The sequence below is a fragment of the Chiloscyllium punctatum genome, chromosome 3, assembly GCF_047496795.1.
Source record: "Chiloscyllium punctatum isolate Juve2018m chromosome 3, sChiPun1.3, whole genome shotgun sequence".
Classification (NCBI taxonomy): domain Eukaryota; kingdom Metazoa; phylum Chordata; class Chondrichthyes; order Orectolobiformes; family Hemiscylliidae; genus Chiloscyllium; species Chiloscyllium punctatum.
The window spans coordinates 117,766,540-117,781,220 of NC_092741.1; the positions used below are offsets into that span (position 1 = coordinate 117,766,540).

At 46.4% G+C, this 14,681-nt stretch overlaps 1 protein-coding gene across 3 annotated transcripts in view; it reads right to left on the reverse strand.

The window, feature by feature from the left end:
* Window positions 1-14,681, reverse strand: part of LOC140464294 (solute carrier family 35 member F3-like) — a 448,695-nt gene that overhangs the window by 14,116 nt on the left and 419,898 nt on the right. For 2 of the 3 annotated variants that reach the window (XM_072559199.1, XM_072559217.1), the window contains 2 exons: window positions 12,503-12,722; window positions 6,953-7,078 (listed from right to left, as the gene is read on the reverse strand). In XM_072559199.1, coding sequence (XP_072415300.1) covers window positions 6,953-7,078; window positions 12,503-12,722 — 346 coding nt within the window. The remainder of the gene's footprint in view (window positions 1-6,952; window positions 7,079-12,502; window positions 12,723-14,681) is intronic. The other variant, XM_072559209.1, reaches the window with a different exon arrangement.

Genomic DNA, 14,681 nt, shown 5'->3' on the forward strand with positions numbered 1-14,681 from the left:
GAGGAATTCAACCCCTCTATCGCACACAACATAAGCCCTGCGGCAATTGATGAGAGGTGACAGGGCCAGGATTGGGAGACCTGGAAGTCCCTAGCTTTAGACCAGCATGTAGGTGGTGGAGTTTGACTCAGTCATTTCACTTGTACAACAGGAACAAGCGTTTCAGCAGCTTTCTTCATGGCTCAGTAGCCCTCTTCAGGATCTACTCTACTCACCTCTCATAGGGAAGGCGTTACAAAAGGTATCCTAAATACAGTCTGTTTCATCAGCAACCTGCCTGAAATTCCACATCCAGTGGGCTCATTTACCTGCGGTCTAAAAACCAAAGTCAAGCTCAATTTCGGAACCTGGAACATAAGAAACGAGCAAAGCAATCCTCTCAAATGAAGAACTGACCTTGTGGCCTCTGCACTCAAGGAACTCCAATGTTGATATCTTTACCCTGCTGGAGAGTCAAAGAGCACCTGAGAGTAGGTGGTGGCTTCTGGAGAGAAAAACCCATAGGTTGATCTATGACACATGGAACTGGATTCACGATCAAGAATGAGCTCATTAATCAACTCTCAGAGCTCCCTGTTGGCATCAATGATTGCCTCATATCTCTCCCATCTACAACTTACCAAGAACCAACAGGCAATGTTCATGAGTGCCTATGCTCCAACCTTGATGCCATTCATGGGTCCATAGAAGGGTTCTGCTCCAACCTGGACACCATGATCACCAACATTCCTGGAAAAAATAAAACTATCATTCTTGGAGCTTTGAAAGGAACCATCAGAAAGGAAGGAGTTGGGAGTCGTGACTCTAACAGGATTCTCCTGCTCACCAAATGTGCAAAACACCAGCTGGTCACCGACACAATGTTGCACCTAAAAGACAAGTTCAAGAGGCATCTATGATCAAAGCACTGGCACATGATTGATGATGCCATGGTTCATTCCTGAAACCAAAAGCAATGAGGAGTGCAGACCACTGCTGGACAGAACATTGGCTTGTCCCCTCCTCAATGTCCATCAAATGCCACCAGAAGCAGCTGGAGATGAAGCAGCTCAGAAAGATGCTCAACATTGAGCAGTTTCAGCAGCCAAGCAGACTAGGAAACCTCCAACATCCTTCACCAAAACCTCCAGAGAGTTCATTTTAATGAACGGAGAAAGTCTAGAATAAGCTGGAGACAGCCATCATATCATGCTGGGAAGAAGCTATCGGCTACAAGACCAGGAAGCACCAAGACTGGTTCAACATGAGCAACCACCTCATCAAAAATCTTATCAATAAGAGGAGGAAGGCTCTCCATGCCTAGCAAAACAACGTCACCGGCAAGGCAAAGACAACTCATCAGACAGGGAAGACAGAGTCACAACGAAGAACAAGAGAAATCAAGAACAAATGGTAGGCCACAAAAGCGAAGGAGCTGCAACTCTTTGCTGACGAACACAACACCAGGGTTTCTTCAGTTACACCGAGGTAATATGTCGACCCAATATCCTTGGCCTCAGATTGATGGGAATAAGTAAAGAACTCTTTTGAAAGGCAGAGGATATATCGGCCTCCGATGGAAATAACACCTCAAATAAAATCTCCTAAACAGGGATACAATCAACAATGAGGACATATTTGAGGAAATCCCCCAAATTCCCAAAGATGATCTTGGACTCTCACTGAGTGTCACAGAATTTGAAGCTACCATTAGACACATGAAGAATGGGAAAAGCTGCAGAAGTGGATGGGGATCAAACTTGGAGGAGCAGAGTCCGAGTCATCTCCTTCAAATGTTTCCGAAAACCTGGGTCAAAGGTGAAATCTCTGTTGATCTCAGGGATGCTGCCATCACCACTGTCTTTGAGAAAGGAGACAAAGTGGACTATGGGAACTAACAAGGAATTCTATTCTCAATCGTCAGGAACATCACTGCCTGTATCCTCACCAGACACCTTCTCTCAGACTCTGAGGAAATTCTTCCTAAAAGCCAGTGTGGCTTCCGACCATGGAACTATGGACATGATTTTCACTGCTTGGCAACTCCAAGAAAAACATTAGGAACAACTATCAACTCTATATGGCCTTCCTCAATCTGACCAAGACTTTTGATTCCATCAATAGGGAAATGCTACCGAAGATCCAATCAAAGACCAACTGTCCAGTGAAATTCATCAAGATCCTCTGTCACTTCAACCACAACAATGTTGGCAATGGTCCTCACTGACGGTAGTATGACAGAAGCCTTTGGGTCAAGACAGGGTCAAACAGGGATGTATCATCGCCCCTACCCTTATCTCCTTCTTTGTCTCCAGTGGTGTGGACATTGTCTACAGGATGGGAAGAAAACTTTGGTTGAAATCCAAGACTAAAATGACACCGACCTTGCCTGTGAAACTTCAGAATGTGGATGACAATGTCATCTCCTCGCTGCCGGAACAGAATCTTCAAGCCTTGCTTAATGTCTTCACAGAAGCATATAGAAGAATTGCTCTTACCTTCAACTTCAAGAAGATTCCAATCTTTTGCCAACCTGTCCCAGGTCACGTTCACATCCAACCCTCCATTCAGAGGAAACGTGGAACATTTGCCTTATCTGGGAAGCCACCTTTCATCTAAAGGCTAACATTGCTGTGGAGATTCAATGTTACATCAAACCTGTGAGCTCTGCCTTCGATGCCCAAGGATGAGAGTCTTCCATGACCATGATATCTGTGCTGATACCAAGATCCTTGTCTAGAAGGCAGTCATCCTTCCAGCTCTTCCATAAGGTTCCGAAACTTGGACTAGGTCAGATGGCAACTCAAGACCTTTGAGAAGTACCATCAACATTGGCTGAGACAGATTCTCCAAAACTAGGGGGCATAGATTTAAGGAGAGAAGGACAAGTTAGAAAAGGGACTTGAGGGGCAACTTTTTTTATGCAGAGGGTGCTGCGTGTATGGAATGAGCTGCCAGAGGAAGTGGTGGAGGCTAGTTTTACAACAGTTAAAAGGCATCTGGATGACTACATGAACAGGAAGGGTTTAGAGGGATATGGGCCAAATGCTGCAATTGGGACTAGATTAACTTATGATATCTGAGTGGCATAGACAAGCTGAACCGAAGGGGACACTTCTGTGTTGTACAACTCTATGACTCTATGATGCATCCACAGCCGACAGATTGGTAAGAATGAGGTCAAATATGTGTTTTTCTCTTGGTGGTTCCCTCACAACTTGCCACAGACCCCCGTCTAGCAGCTATATTCTTTTGGACCTGACCAGATCGATCAGTAATACTGCTGCCGAGCCACTCTTGGTGATGGACATTGAAATCCCCACCCACAGTACATTCTATACGCTAGCCACTCTCAGTGCTTCCTTGAGTATTGTTCACCATGGAGGAGCACTGATTCATCACCCGAGGGAGGGCAGTATGTGCGAATCAGCAAGAGGTTTCTTTGCCCATGTTTAACCTGAAGCCATGAGGTTTCATGGAGTCCAGGGTCAATGTTGAGGACTCCCAGGACAACTCCCTCCTAACTGTATACCACTGCGCCTCCACCTCTGCTGGGTCTGTACTGTCAGAGCGTGATGTTGATGTCTGAGACAATGTCCTTCACTTTTGTGTTCTTTTACCTCTTTAGTTGCATTATTTTTTTGCCAAGTCGATCTCTTACCCTCAGCATAAGAAATTGATTCTCTGTCATTTTACTCATTACTTTTTGTTAGTTGCCAGTTTACCTACGGTCTTGAAGGTTGTACATTAGTAGGAAATGGAGGACTGGCTAACTAATAGAGGGCAGAGAGCTGGGATAAGGGGGTCATTTTCAAGATGGCAACCTGCAACTAGTGGAGTGTCACAGGGATCAGTGCATTGGGTCACAATTATTTACAATGTATCTTAATGACTTAGATGAGGAATATAAATGTTTTATAGCCCAAGTTTATGGATGACACAAAAAGTAGGTGGAAAGACAAGGGGTAGGATGACTCGAGACTGCAGGAGGATATGGACAAGCTGACAAAAACTTGGCAGATGACACATAATGTGGGAAAGTGTGAAGATATGCACTTTGGCAGGAACAATAGAGAAACTGAATATTGTTTAAATGGAGAAAGGGTTCTGGGAGATCAGTGCTGGGATCCACTGTTTTTAGTCATTTATATAAATGATTTGGATGTGAACATAGGAGGTATAGTTAGTAAGTTTGCAGATGACACCAAAATTGGAGGTGTAGTGGACAGTGAAGATGGTTACCTCAGATTACAACAGGATCTTGATCAGATGTGCCAATGGGCTGAGGAGTGGCAGATGGAGTTTAATTTAGATAAATATGAGGTACTGCATTTTGGAAAGGCAAATCAGGGCAGAATTTATACACTTAATGGTAAGGTCCTGAAGAGTGTTGCTGAACAAAGAGATCTTGGAGCGCAGGTTCATTGTTCCTTGAAAGTGGTAGAATGGATAACAAAGGAAGTGGTTGCAAGGATGTTGCCAGGTTTGGAGGGTTTGAGCTACAGGGAGAGGCTGAATAGGCTGGGACTTTCTTCCCAGTGTTGGAGGCTGAGAGGTGACTTTATAGAGATATATAAAATCATGACGTGTAGTCCAAAACTCGAGGGTATAGGTTTAAGGTGAAAGGGGAAAGATGTAAAAGGGACCTAAGAAGCAACGTTATCATGCAGAGGATGGTGCCAGTGAAGTGCCACAAGGATCGGTGTTGGGTCCACTACTTTTCATCATTTATATAAAGGATTTGGATGTGAACATAGGAGACATAGTTAGTAAGTTTTCAGATGACACCAAAATTGGAGGTGTAGTGGACAGCGAAGAAGGTAACCTCAGATTACAATGGGGATCTTGACCAGATGGGCCAGTGGGCTGAGAAGTGGCAGATGGAGTTTAATTTAGATAAATGCGAGGTGCTGCATTTTGGCAAAGTAAGGTCCTAGGGAGTGTTGTTGAACAAAGAGACCTTGGAGTACAGGTTCATAGCTCCTTGAAAGTGGAGTCGCAGGTAGATAGGATAGTGAAGAAGGCGTTTGGTATGCTTTCCTTTATTGGTCAGAGTATTGAGTACAGAAGTTGGGAGGTCATGTTGCGGCTATATGGGACGTTATGGCAACTGTTGGAATATTGCGTGTAATTCTGGTCTCCTTCCTATCGGAAGAATGTTGTGAAACTTGAAAAGGTTCAGAAAAGATTTACAAGGATGTTGCCAGGGTTGAAGGATTTGAGTTATAGGGAGAGGCTGAACAGGCTGGGGCTGCTTTCCCTGGAGCGTCGGAGGCTGAGGGGTGACCTTATTGAGGTTTATAAAATCATGAGAGGCATGGATAGGATAAATAGACAAGGTCGTTTCCATGGAGTGGGGGAGTCCAGAACTAGAGGGTATAGGTTTAGGGTGAGAGGAGAAAGATATAAAAGGGACCTAAGGGGCAACTTTTTCAGACAGAGGGTGGTACGTGTATGGACTGAGCTGCCAGAGGAAGTGGTGGAGGCTGGTACAATTGCAACATTTAAGAGGCATTTGGATGGGTATATGAATGGGAAGGGTTTGGAGGGATATGGGCCGGGTGCTGGCAGGTGGGACTAGATTGGGTTGGGATATCTGGTCGGCATGGACGAGTTGGACCGAAGGGTCTGTTTCCATGCTATGACTGTATGTGTGGAATGAGCTGCCAGAGGGAATGGTGGAGGCTGGCACAATTACAACATTTAAAAGGCATCTGGATGGGTACATGAAGGGTATAGAGGGATTTGGGCCAAGTGCTGGAAAATGGGACTAGATTAATTGGGGATATCTGGTCAGCATGGATGAGTTGGACCAAATCTTCTGTTTCCATGCTGTACAACTCTCGGAGTCTACAAATTCATTGGATAATAGGAAAACCAAATGGAATGGAGCCCTTTATTTCAAAGAGAATGGAGTGTAGGAACATGGAAGTCTTGCTAAAATCATGCAAGACATAAATTAGACCATGGGAACACGGTGAACAGTTTTGGTCCCCTTATCTAAAGGAAGATGTACTGGCATTTGATGAAATCCAAAGAAGGCTCACTCAGTTGGTCCTGTACTTATTGGAGTTTAGAAAAGTGACTGGAGTCTTCTTTGAAAAAGAAATGTTTCTTTGGGGGCTTGACAGGGTAAGTATGGGAGAGTCTAGGCCCAGAGGGCATAATCTCAAAGTAATGGGCTGCCCATTGGAGACAGAGATGAGGAGGAAGTTCATCTCTCAGCTGTTATTAGGTATATTCAAGGCTGAAATGGACGGATTTTTAATCAGTAAGAGAATTGAGAGCTTTAGGGAAATGTTAGTAAAGCGGAACTGAGGTTTATGAGATTAATGAGGATCTCACTGAGTGCTGAAACAGGCTTGATGGACTGAATGGGGCTACTTCTGCTCCTAAATCATACTTGTCTGGTGTCTACATCACAATTTCTGACTGTTCATTTCATTTCTTTTATTTGATCTCAGACTATCATTTCAACCACCTTTTCACCCTAGCCCTCCTCCCACTCGCCAGACTTCTCCGCAGTAGCGTCTGTGGGATTGTTCCCATCCCCCTTAGAAAACAGACAGAGCCTTGGGCCTTGTTTTCATATTTCAATACCTTTAACAGTGTGGCACTCCCTGCACTTGATAAGGAGCTCAAGTTGCGCATTTGGAGCTGGAATCCTTGACCTTCTCACTCAGACGAGAGAGTGCTGAGCCTGGACCAAAATCCTAGAATCGCAAATGTTGGGATTAACCTGCACTTTGATGTAATTGCAATAGCAGTCAGTTCAATGCTGGAAAAATTGATGAGTAACTACCTGTGAAAAGGTCCAAACACATCAAAAGGGCACAGGAGGTGTCTCACCACCCCAACCAAATCTTTGAGCCCCTCCTGCAGCCCGCTAACACAAAGAAATACTATCAGTTAAACCTCTCACTTGTAGATCCCCAAAGAGATAATTGAAGCTTTGTGGTGGTCATCACCTTACCTTGTAAAGAGCTGACATGGATGCTGATGCTACAACCAGTGTGATCCCAATAACAGAGTGACTGTGAAAACCATCAGCGTAGGTTATCATCACTATCCCTGCAATGGCAAAGATGGCGGCCACTATCTGGTTTGAAAACAGACACAGGCTGGTTAAGTCGGGTTTCATACAAGAGCAGGGAATTGACACAAACAGAGAAAGCTTTAGTCCAACTGATCTCAACAGACCTCTCCACCATCACTACACGCCCAAATCCACAGACAGACCCAAACACACCCAGACACCCACACACGCACACATACCCCCACACACAGACATACACACGCACACACACCCAAACACACACCCACACCCATACAGACACACCCAGACACACATACACCCACACACACACGCACAGACACACCCAAACACAGACGCACACCCCCCCACACACAGACAAATCAAAACACACACCCCCCACACACAGACACACCCACACAGACACACCCCCCACACAGACACACCCCCCACACAGACACAGACACACCCAAACACACACCCCCACACACACCCACACACCCCCCACACACAGACACACACCCCCCACACACACAGACACACCCAAACATACAGACACACCCCCCACACACACACAGACACACCCAAACACACAGAAACACCCCCCCACACACACACCCAAACACACAGACACACACACCCCCCACACACACAGGCACACCCAAACACATAGACACACCCTCCCCCACACACACACAGGCACACCCAAACACACAGACACATACTCCCCCCCACAAACACACACCCACCCCTACCCCCACAGTGCTGGGTATTGTCGGTGGGCTGTTGCAGACACAGGAGGGACGCACGGCCCATTCACTGCCTGACCATGCCCAATCTCTCGAACAGGAGACATTAAACAAAGGTGCTGATGCTGACTGAGCTCTATCTCCTTCAGCCAGAGAGATGCTGAGAGAATCTGGTGGGTTCCTGCCCACTGACCTAACCAGGAAATCACCTTTGGATGGTCTGATCCCTGTCACACATATAGTGTCTGCCTCAAAATTGCAGGGGCCACAGAATAGAATTTCACTCAAAGTTGTGTACGTAACTCAAGGTGCTGAAACTAACAAGAGTTTTATGTTAAAAGGATGAGATTGTGCCAGTGCGGGAGAGCGATTGTGCCCAGAGTGGGGGAGAGAGATTGAACCTTGTGGGGAAAGCCAGTGTGGAGCAACTGCAGGGAGAATGTAATGTGGAACTTTTAACTTCATTTCTTATTTACTACTTTATACTGAGAAGAATTTTAATGTTTAAATTTTAACTTATTAGTGTATTTTCTACTCTTTACCTGAGATTTTGTACCTAAGATGGTGCCATGAATAGAGACATTGTAAACTTTTCCCTGTACTCCTGTGCCCATGTACTTGAGCACACATGACAATAAAGCCTAACTCTAATTCTAAGAGTTTGCAGGATCATATGGCACAGAAACCAACCATTCAGTCCATGAAAAAACCTGAGCTGGTTCTTTGAAAGTACGCACTAGCCTTGTTTATCCGCTAATGCCCCACAAGATATTCCACTCCACCTCCCAACAAGTATTCAACCCTTTTCAAATTTGTTACTGAATCTCCTTCCTCTGCCCTGTCAGGCAGTGTGTACCAGACCACACATCATGGCACAAACCCCTGGTCGCCTGATCTCCCCACTCGTTCACCTGTCACTTACTTTAAATCTGTCTTCTCTGGTTACTCATCCGCTCACAACTAGAAAAGAGGTCTTCATGCCAAATAAACACAGCCCCTTTTGAACATTCAGACTCTCAAACAGCAACCAACAAAGCGGCAAACATGAGATAAATCCACGTGGAGCTTTTTTTAATCTTCGAGGGGGCAGGCTGGCAGGTGACAGACCCACACGCTCATCTCCCCAGGCCGAATATCACAGACAGTACTTAGTCAAAACAGTCAATAAAGTCATCTGTAATGGGCTCCAGCACCATCCCTCACTCAGGTCACTAACATTCAGGTTAGTTCTGAGGGACTGTTGTCATGCAAGTGAGATAGAATGGCTTCTGAGTGCAACAGGTTTCAGAATGATGCCAGGGTCAAAATGGTGAAGCTAGGTTACCTGAGTGAAATTCTTTTATAGGAGATTAAGGGGTGATCCTTTATACATGCTTTAGATGATAAAAGGATTTGAAAGAACAGGGAGAGTCGGAGTATTTCCTCTGCAGTTGGGGGAATGGCAGGGGGAGCTAGAAAAAAAAGAGGAACTTTAAATTACAGCCATTGACTGACCCTTGATTCAAGGATGAGTCCTACTCAGAGTCAGGAGTTTCTGCTGTAGGTCTTCCAATGTCTGAACAGGCAGATTCTCAACCCACAGATCTTTGGGCACAAGGGGCAGGTTGAGGTCATAGGCTCCAGAGCGCAAGATTTCCTTCCCTTTCTTTCTCAACAGATAACGCACCAGATGGATGAGTTGTCATCATTTTGGTCAATTAGTGGCAACCCTTCCCAGACATGAATATCAATGTTGCCAAGCATTGTGGAAAGCTTCAAAGTGTTCCTGTTGCATTTTCATCGTCTCTCCCGGGATTGAGAAGTCCAGACCTGGTGGGGCTTCACTTTTCATCTATTTGGCACAGTCCACCAGAATTGGTTTCTCAGGAGTGTTACCTGAATGCTCATAGAGCAGGCTTCAAGAAGAACACTCATGTTTGGTCACTGCTTCTCACATTGAAGTAGAGATTACAGTGAAGGCATTGTTGATGGAAGTGTTCTGGATCTCTTATGTATCACTGACAAACTGTCCAGGTCTCACTGCAGTACGGAGGTGCAATGATGACAGTAGCTCTCAGTATTCAATTTCTTTTCTTACTTATGGAGGTCTTGCTTGTCAGACACTGCTGTAGTTTAGTAGAAGGCTGAGCTAACACTGCTGGTCCAGTATTGGATCTTTTCTCTCATCAATGATGGCCTTGAAGGAAAGGCAGGTGACAAAGAAAGGGAAGTGCTCAACATATCCGGAGTCTCCTCTAACATATGTGGGAGGTAAAATATTGACCAGGTCTGGTTGATTGAGTTTAATTTTGGGTAGACTCAGTCTCTGGATGCAAAATTGAAGAGTGATTTGCAAATATGATGCAGAGCAGGCAACAAGACTACATGTGTTCTTTCCTGTGGCCATGGTGGTCAGTAGACACAGAGGCAACTGAGGTAATATGTGACCATCTGAATGGTGTTTAGTACCCAAAGGGTAGTTGACCTTTGAGGTGTATAACTCTTGTTAGGTAGATGTAAAAAACATGGAAGCCATCACCCAGCCCTGCCTGACACAGGTCAGATCTTTGAAGGCATTTATTTGAAGTATCCCACTTGAGACAGTTCGATTTGATTTGATTTGATTTAGAGACTTTATTGTCACCTGTACCCAAGTACAGGAGTACAGTGAAAGTTTTCAATGTTGGCACACACGCCACCATCTTAGGTACAAGTAGCTAGGTACAAGAACTTAAGAACAAAGTGGAAAGATATAAGGAACAAAGTTATAAGGTTAACATTACAGTAACTCTTAGTATCACATTAAAAAAAAAGAAATAAAGTTAAGCTGCAGTAGCAGTCATATCATCGTGAAACGGTTGCAGGATTGTGGTGAGGTTCCTCTGGAGAACATACCTTGGAACCTCAGTACATTGTAGGTGAGGCACTCGGGAGGTGACAGTTCTTCACATCAAGAGGGGGTGAAAATCAGAAACACTTGCGGCTGAGGTTGGAGGTTTGACTGAACATTTCTAAAAGTCAGATTAAAGATTTCTTTGAGGTATGTGTGTTAAGGACTGTGTAATTTAGGCAGGTAGGTGAAGACACAAACAGACCAAATTGAAGAAATGAAAGGTCTTAGTGAGGAAGAAGTCCCATGGCACTAAGTGAAGATTAAATTACTTGCTCAAATTGTAGGGCTTGAACCCACAATGTTTCTGACTCTGAGTGAAGAGTAATAGCCACTGAACCAGACTGACACCACAGGGTTCACCCCCCAACAAGTTTCAATCTTTGTCTAATAATGAACGTTGTGACTCATTGCTGGCTAATTCTCACTCCATCTTTCTACACAAACTTCTTCACCAGGAGGTCACACAACAGCAATAAAGAGCCCTTTCATTTCATTTGGTGGATGTTTCATCTCAGCTGGCTGCAGCATAAAGCTTGGGGCCTGCTGCCAAATACTGACATTAATCTGCATAGTCACTGAAAATAAAAACTTACAACGATTCCTCATGATAGTGCGGAAACTTCTTGAACCTTCTACATCTTCGCCACTCCACCATCAGCAGACCTGCCTTCAGCCTCATATTTGAGAATTCCCTCCTTCAGTCTCTCCATCTCCATACCTCCTTTACGATGCTCCTTGGAACCTATAACTTTTTGGCAGTACAGGCTTGGTAGGCCAAAGCGCCATCTTATACAATATAATTCAGTGATACGTCTTGGAGTAATAGCTTGCCTTGTTGTCTTCTTGTGCTCCGGTATCAGGTTCTGTGAAATAGCAGTCCTGCAGAGCACCTGGGGTAGTTCCTGAAATGCAGTGCTTTGTTCTTGTTGGTGTCAGACACAAGAACAATTCGGCAGTCACGCCTGTCCCTCAGAGCCTAGCAGCATTAATACCCCTTTAATAAAACAGGCTGGGCTGGAGAGGGGTAAGGACTCTTGAGCAAGGCCATCCTGATAGCACTTCCTGAATCTGTGGCAACAGCCAACATGGTCCAATGCTCACTGAGAGTACTGAGGCCTACACTGTCATGGGGGAATGGGGCTGGAGGTTGGGGCCGGGTGGGGGTGGTTGCAGCTGTCTCTCTGAGGAGATCTCCACCGGGAGCTCTGGTTTCCTCCCACAGTCCAACGATGTGCAAGTTAGGTGGCTTAGCCATGCTAAGTTACCCAGAGCGTTCAGGGATGTACAGGTTAGGTGGATTAACCTGGTTAAAAACCTATTGTAGGATGGGGTGAGTCTGGGTGGGATGCTGTTCGGAGGGTCAGTGCAGACTCGAGGGGCCAAATGGCCTCTTTCTGCACTGTAGGGATCCTATGAGATGTTAAGCAGAGATCCTGCCTTTCTCTTCAGGCGATTGTCAAACATGCCGTGGGCATAAATTTTATTTAAAATGAACAGGGGATCTTTGCATCATTCCGAGGAGATGTGCACAGAAACACAGAAAATAGTAGTAGGCCATTCGACCCCTCAACCCTGCTGGTTTGTTTCCGTGTTGTCCATCTCTATGATCATGGCTGATCATCCAGCTGGATACCCTAATCCCACCCTCCCCTCTCCACATCCCTTGAGCTACAATCTGCCTCCTTCAAGTAGACATAGGTTATCAGACCATTATCGTGACACTTCATGGGAGCTTGCTGTGTGCAAATTGGTTGCCGTATTTCCTATATTCAGAAATACTGGATTCGCTTCGGTAACACATCCTCCCGTCCTTTTGCAGACTCTGAGGAAGTAAAGAAGAAATATGGACAAGCAGACGAGGTGACTTACCCTAACGCCCATGAATTTGTCCCGTAGAACAATCCAGGAGAGCAGGAAGACAAAGGCCTTGTTGCAGCAGAACAGAGCTGACGTATCTGTCACACTGATTTTCTTCAGGGCTAGCAAGTACAGGTAGTTCGTTAAAGTCCACAGGACACAGAACGGGGCCATTCTGCTGAAGAATAGTTTGACGGTCAAACCATCGTCCCCAAAAAACCTCCAACATTCCCTAAAAAAAATGAGGTGGGTAGGGGTCAGGAGGAGAATGAAAGATCATCACTCAGACTCACGTGAAATCTTAAGAACAAAACAAACTTTAAAGTCAGCCATTTCAATGCACTATGTCCGGAAACGCAGTCTTGATTGTACCCTGCTGAGGTCGCATGACCAGAACGGGGTAAACTGAAGGATGGGACCGGGGAAGGTCAGATTGTTGTTCCTAAATATAGTGGGAATTAACCTTCCCCGCCAAGTCGAGATGGTGGACAGAGCCTTTAGTTTAATGTCAGTAACAACTGCAGTAGGGAGTCAGCCTGGGTCAATGCTCCAGACTCTAACGCGAACCTGTGAGCCTTGGTCGAGGTGGTCAAACATTTAGGCACAAAGGCATCTTAAGGTGGTGCTGTGGAACCACAGCACCCTGCTGTTTGGAATACCTGGCAAATCACAGCTCCCCAAAGGAAACCATACCATTAGTTTTTGTTTCAAATCGGTTTGAATAAATTAATAACAGGAAATGCAACTGGACATTAAAGGTTATTTGGAGAAATTGTTTGTTGATGGAGTATGCATTTGAGTTGAACTCCAGAGACTCGAGCATATACTCCAGGCTGACACATGGATGTAGTACTGAGGGAGTGCCACACTGTCAGAAAGTCAGTCGTAAGGGAGTGCTGCACTGTCAGAGGGTCAGTACTGAGGGAGTGCCACACTGTCAGAGGGTAGTACTGAGGGAGTGCCGCACTGTCAGAGGGTCAGTACTGAGGGAGTGCTGCACTGTCAGAGGGTCAGTACTGAGAGAATGCCACACTGTCAGAGGGTCAGTACTGATGGAGTGCTGCACTGTCAGAGGGTCAGTCGTAAGGGAGTGCCGCACTGTCAGAGGGTCAGTACTGAGGGAGTGCCGCACTGTCAGAGGGTCAGTACTGAGGGAGTGCCACACTGCCAGAGGGTCAGTACTGAGGGAGTGCTGTGCTGTTGTAAGGTCAGTACTAAGGGAGTGGTGTGCTATTGTATGGCCAGTACTGAGGGAGTGCTGCACTGTCAGAGGGTCAGTACTGAGGGAGTGCCACACTGTCAGAGGGTAGTACTGAGGGAGTGCCGCACTGTCAGAGGGTCAGTACTGAGGGAGTGCTGCACTGTCAGAGGGTCAGTACTGAGAGAATGCCACACTGTCAGAGGGTCAGTACTGATGGAGTGCTGCACTGTCAGAGGGTCAGTCGTAAGGGAGTGCCGCACTGTCAGAGGGTCAGTACTGAGGGAGTGCCGCACTGTCAGAGGGTCAGTACTGAGGGAGTGCCACACTGCCAGAGGGTCAGTACTGAGGGAGTGCTGTGCTGTTGTAAGGTCAGTACTAAGGGAGTGGTGTGCTATTGTATGGCCAGTACTGAGGGAGTGCTGCACTGTCGGAGGGTCAGTACTGAGGGAGTGCTGCACTGTCGTATGGTCAGTACTGAGGGAGTGCTGGCTGTCGTATGGTCAGTACTGAGGGAGTGCTGCACTGTCGGAGGGTCAGTACTGAGGGAGTGCTGTGCTGTTGTAAGGTCAGAACTGAGGGAGTGCTGCACTGTCGTATGGTCAGTACTGAGGGAGTGCCGCACTGTCAGAGGGTCAGTACTGAGGGAGTGCCGCACTGTCGTATGGTCAGTACTGAGGGAGTGCCGCACTGTCGGAGGGTCAGTACTGAGGGAGTGCCGCACTGTCGGAGGGTCAGTACTGAGGGAGTGCCGCACTGTCGGAGGGTCAGTACTGAGGGAGCGCCGCACTGTCAGAGGGTCAGTACTGAGGGAGCGCCGCACTGTCAGAGGATCAGTACTGAGGGAGCGCCGCACTGTCAGAGGATCAGTACTGAGGGAGTGCTGTGCTATTGTATGGCCAGTACTGAGGGAGTGCTGCACTGTCGGAGGGTCAGTACTGAGGGAGTGCTGCACTGTCGGAGGGTCAGTACTGAGGGAGTGCCGCACTGTCG